At 57.0% G+C, this 5,000-nt stretch overlaps 3 protein-coding genes across 3 annotated transcripts in view; all 3 read right to left on the minus strand.

Annotated features, from left to right (window-relative positions):
* Window positions 1-642: 642 nt before the first annotated feature.
* On the minus strand, window positions 643-1,530 carry ENH_00009230 (hypothetical protein, conserved; the record flags this gene model as incomplete). Its single annotated transcript, XM_013578737.1, has 1 exon — window positions 643-1,530. The coding sequence occupies one exon, from the start codon at window positions 1,528-1,530 to the stop codon at window positions 643-645; it is 888 nt and encodes a 295-aa protein (XP_013434191.1).
* A 928-nt stretch (window positions 1,531-2,458) lies between these two features.
* Window positions 2,459-3,464, minus strand: ENH_00009240 (hypothetical protein; the record flags this gene model as incomplete). The annotated part of the gene is made up of 3 exons (XM_013578738.1): window positions 2,459-2,902; window positions 3,197-3,295; window positions 3,453-3,464. 3 exons carry the CDS (start codon window positions 3,462-3,464, stop codon window positions 2,459-2,461), a joined length of 555 nt encoding a protein of 184 aa, XP_013434192.1.
* Window positions 3,465-4,565: 1,101 nt separating this feature from the next.
* The window catches only part of ENH_00009250 (hypothetical protein, conserved), a gene marked incomplete at both ends in the record, with an annotated part of 3,613 nt that continues 3,178 nt past the window's right edge, over window positions 4,566-5,000 (minus strand). The window contains one exon of the mRNA XM_013578739.1: window positions 4,566-5,000. This exon is cut by the window's right edge and continues 2,510 nt beyond it. Coding sequence (XP_013434193.1) covers window positions 4,566-5,000 — 435 coding nt within the window.

Here is a 5,000-nt window from a genome sequence, read left to right on the forward strand (position 1 = left end):
AGCAGCAAAAGGCAGCAGACACAAGTGCGAAGCCCACGGCCGCTGCACACACGCAAAACCCTAAACCCTAAACCCTAAACCCTAAACCCTAAACTCTAAACAAGAAATAAGAGATCCGATAAAAGAAAACCGAAACGAGAAACCTGAAAGCCGAAACCCTAGACCCTAAACTCGAAACCCTAAACCCTAAACCTTAAACCTTAAACCCTAAACCCTAAACCCAAAACCATAAACATGAAACAAGAAACTTGGAACCCTAAACCCTAAACCCTAAACCCTAAGCCCTGAACAAGAAATCCTCAACGCGAAACCCTAAACCCTAGCAACTCGCACAAAAGCCAGTTTCCGCATCTCCTTTAGCTGTATACCCCACGCCCTAAACCCTAAACCCTAAACCCTAAACCGTCAATCCCGAACCCTAAACCCTAAATCATCCACCACAAACTCTAAACCCTAAATCGTCAATCCTCAACCCTAAACCCTAAGCCCTAAGCCCTAAACCCTAAACCCTAAACCCTAAATCCCACACCCTAAACCGCACACCCTCAACTCCAAACCCCACACCCTCAACCCCAAACCCTAAACCCCAGACCCTAAACGCCAAACCCTGCACCGCAAACCCTAAACCCTAAACCCTAAACCCTAAACCCTAAACCCTACTTCGAAAATGATGGTGAGGATGCAGATGATGGGGGCGAGTGTTGCAGCGCAAACAGCAATTTTGAATTTGACTTTGTAAGAAGTGATGCTGCTGCAGCAGGCTGCGAGTCTGCGGCGGCTGGGGAAGCAGCAGCAGCAGCAGCAGCAGCAGCAGCGGGGCCCCACAGGTGCAGCAAGAGCCTGCAGCAGCGCCGTCAGCAGCGGCAGCAGCAAAACCCCCAACGAAACTGCTTCCGGCGACAGCAAATGAAACCCTAGCAGCAGCGGGAACAGCAGCAGCAGCGTCAAAACAACCCCACCATAAAACACCAAATGAACTTTGTTTTCAGTTAATTCCCTCAGAGCTGCTGCTGCGCGGCGGCCACTCCCGGGCGGCCCCCGCCGCCCTGCTGCTGCTGCTGCTGCTGCTGCTGCTGCTGCTGCTGCTGCTGCTGCTGGCTGCGGCGCCGGGCTGCTCGCAGCCGTCGCTGCGTTCGTGTCTTCGCTGCTGAGGCTCAAGGCCGAAGCAGCAGAAGCAGGGGGGCCGCTCGGAGCTGCTGCTGCTGCTGCAGCTTGCCCTGGGACCCTCATTGCTGCTGCTGCTGCTTCTGCTGCTGCTGCTGCTGCTCTTGCTTCTGCAGCTCCTGCCGATGGCGGTGCTGCAACGGGGATTGCTACTGCTGGCGGTGGTGGTGGCGGTGGTGCTGCTGCTGCTGCTGCGCGGGGTGCTGCTGCTGCTGCTGGAGGGGGTGCTGCTGCTGCTGCTGGAAGGGCTGCTGCTGCTGCAGCTGGGAAGGGTGCTGCTGCTGCTGCTGCTGGGGAGGGTGCTGCTTGTGCAGCACCTCCTGCTGCAGCTGGCAGGCCACCTCCTGCTGCTGCTGGGGGACTCATTTCTAATACCTGTAGAGGCAGCTGCAACAGCAGCAGCAGCTGCTGCAGCGGCTGCAGATGCTGCAGCAGCGATGTCGGCAGCAGCAGCAAACTGCTGCCTCTCTAGGGGCTTCCGGGTCGGCTGGCAGCCGGCCCCTACTGCGGGGACAAAATGGCTTGGGAACACCAGAACCAGCAAGCAGCAGCTGCTGCAGCAGCAGCAGCAGCAGCAGCTGCAGCAGCAGCAGCAGCACGGAGCGTCGCCGGTGTGGAGGCTGCTGGAATGAGACACCAGCAAGAAACCCTTTTATATATTTCGCTGAAAATAATCTTTTAGAATTCTGCAGTTGAAGAAAATTGCGCTGAAGTGGGCTCGGCGAAGCCTCAAACCTCGATGCTGCTGCAGCTGCTGCTGCTGCTGCTGCTGCTGCTGCTGCTGCTGTCGTTGCTGCCGTGGCTGTTGCGGGAAGAACAGGAAAACAACTTCAAGACAAGCATTAAAAGTTTGTAGGCAAATGGGTAAGGAATTGTTCTAGTGAGTGCAGCAGCTGCTGCTGCCGATGCTGCTGCTGCTGCTGCTGCTGCTGCTGCTGCAGTCCAGCTGTCACCGTGCCACGTGCTGCTGCTGCCTGTGACAGCTGACCACTGCAGCAGAACAGCAGCAGCAGCAGCAAACGCAACTTTCTCTGCATTTTATCCTCTTATTTGCTCTTCAAAATGATTTAATTATTTAAATTTCAATAAATTAGAACTTTTTGTTCTGTGTGCTTCCGCAAACAGCGCATGCTCAGATGCAGCAGCAGCAGCACACCCGCCTGCTGCCCGAGTCGATTCAGTGCAGACAGCAGCCAGCAGCAGAACCAGCAGCAGCAGCTGCTGCTGCAGCAGCAGCAGCAAAACTTAATTTCTTTTTACTTGAAATAAAAGCAATTACAATTTGCAGTCTTTGCTAGTCATAAAGACTTTCGGGCTGCAGAACAGCCCTCTCAACATCAGCGTAGCAGAAGTAGTCTTGCTGCTGCTGCTGCTGCTGCTGCTGCTGCTGCTGCTGCAGCTGGTGCAGCGATAGCACTGTAGCAGGACCCATATTAGCAGCAGCAAAATGGCTCGCAGCCGCGGCGACTGCCGGGTGAACTGCAGCAGCAGCAGCAGCAACGCACACTGTTTGAGCAGCAGCACCACCTGCCACAGCAGCAGCAGCTGCTGCAGCAAATGCACTATTTGCTGCTTCCACACAGCTAAGCAGCAGAGGGCTGCCAGGGGTGGAAGGCCCCCCCAAGCCTGCAGCCGCGGCGTTGCTTCCCGTGACTTTCACTTTGCTGCTGCTGCTGCTGCTGCTGCTGCTGGCTGCTGCTGCTGCTGCTGGCTGCTGCTGCTGCTGCTGCTCGTGCGCCTACAGCTACAGCCGCCACCAAGTCTTTCCTGCTGCTACCGTTTTTGCTGCTCTCTCTGGAACTCAAAGCAGCAGCAGCACGCGAGGCAGCTGCTGCACCAGCTGCTGCTGCTGCTGGCTTGCTGCTGCTAGGACTAACGCTGCTGCTGCTGCTGCTGCTGCTGCTGCTAGCTGTAGGAGCGAAACATTAAGTTGTTATATGTTGGTTTGCTGCTGTGGCGCCCCCGAAGCTCTGAGGGGCTGCGAAGGCCGCAAGCTGCTGAGCGAACAGGAGCAGCGGGCCCCACAAGTCACCTGCTGCTGTTGCTGCTGCTGCTGCTGCTGCTGTTGCTGCTGCTGCTGCTGCTGTTGCTGCTGAGGGTGCAGCGCCCCCGGGGGGCGCTGCGGCGCGGACTGCACCGGAGGCCCCAGCTGGGGTGCCCTCAGGTGTACGTACAGCTCGTTTTCGCACTACATTACGGCTTTTCGGGTGTATGTACACCTCAAAAATGCATGCATGCGCGCCGCAGTGCCCGCCCGCATGCACCGCCCCGGTGTATGTACACCTCACCGGCGCCCGCATGCAAACGGACCTCAAAGGCGCCTTTTGCTTCCATCTGCTCGCATGCGCGCAGCCCTCTGCGCTGTACGTACACCTCAGCGGCGCATGCATGCATGCCCGCATGCATGCATGCATGCCCGCATGCATGCATGCATGCCCGCATGCATGCATGCATGCATGCACGCATGCATGCGCCTACGCATGCTCGCATGCATGCATGTATGCATGCATGCATGCGTCTACGCATGCTCGCATGCATCCATGCATGCATGCATGCATGCGTCTACGCATGCTCGCATGCATGCATGCATGCATGCATGCATGCGTCTACGCATGCTCGCGCATGCTCGCATGCATGCATGCATGCATGCATGCGTCCACGCACGCGTGCTTGCCTGCCATGCATGCGTGCATGCATGCGCGCATGCATGCATGCATGGCGGCGCGGCTGCATGCAGGGGTGCATGCATGCAGTTGCATGCATGCATGCAGTTGCATGCAGTTGCATGCAGTTGCATGCGGGTGCATGCGGCGCTGAGGTGTACGTACACCGCAGGCCTGCGCGTCGCCGTCGCGGCAGCTGTGAAACCGCCGGCCTCGAAAGCCGGCGGGACTGGAAAGAAATAAAGAAGAAAAAAGAAAAAAGAAATGAAGAAAGAAAAAGCAAAAAAGAAATGAAAGAGCGAGCCTGAGGTGTACGCGCACCTGCGTTCGGGTGTATGCGCAGCTCAGGTGTACGCGCAGCTCAGGTGTATCCGCAGCTCAGGTGTATCTGCACCTCCGCTGCAAAGACTCCATTTGTGCACAAAACACAAAAGCACTAAAAGCCTCAAATATGATTCTTTTCAGGTGTACAGACACCTCGCTTTCCTCAGGTGTACAGACACCTCAGGTGTACAGACACCTCAGGTGTACAGACACCTCAGGTGTACAGACACCTCAGGTGTACAGACACTTCAGGTGTACAGACACCTCAGACGCAACCCGAGACCACACACAAGGGGATACAAAGACACCCGACTCGAACTGCGCAAGTAACGCTGCTGCTGCTGCTGCTGCCGTTGCTGCTGCTGCTGCGGCTCCTTTTGCTGCTGCTGCTGCTGCTTTGACGCAGCAACTCCACTAGCGGGAGCCGCACGGCTCTGCTGCAGCAGCAGCAATTACCATTCGATTCTGCTGCACCCCACACTGCGACGCCTGCTGCAGCAGCAAGCCTTGCTGCAGCAGCAGTCCACTGCTGCTTTGCTGCTGCTTCTTCCGATCTTGCTCCTGCTGCTCTTGCTGCTGCAGCAGATGCTCCTCTTGCTGCTGCTCCATATCGGCCTGCTGCTCTGCCTGCTGCTGCTCCTGCAGCCACAAAGGGTACCAAGCCGCGTCAGCAGCAGCAGCAGCAGGAGCAGCAGCCGTTGCTTCCATAAAGTCCTCCTCCTCCTGCTGCTGCTGCAGCTCTTGCTTCTGTTGCTGTTGCTGCTGTTGCTGCTGCTGCTGTTGCTGCTGTTGCTCTTGCTGTTGCTCTTGCTGTTGCTGTTGCTGCTCTGTCTGCTGCTGCTTGTGCTG

This window comes from Eimeria necatrix, genomic scaffold (assembly GCF_000499385.1).
Source record: "Eimeria necatrix Houghton genomic scaffold, Enh_scaff1278, whole genome shotgun sequence".
NCBI classification, from domain to species: domain Eukaryota; phylum Apicomplexa; class Conoidasida; order Eucoccidiorida; family Eimeriidae; genus Eimeria; species Eimeria necatrix.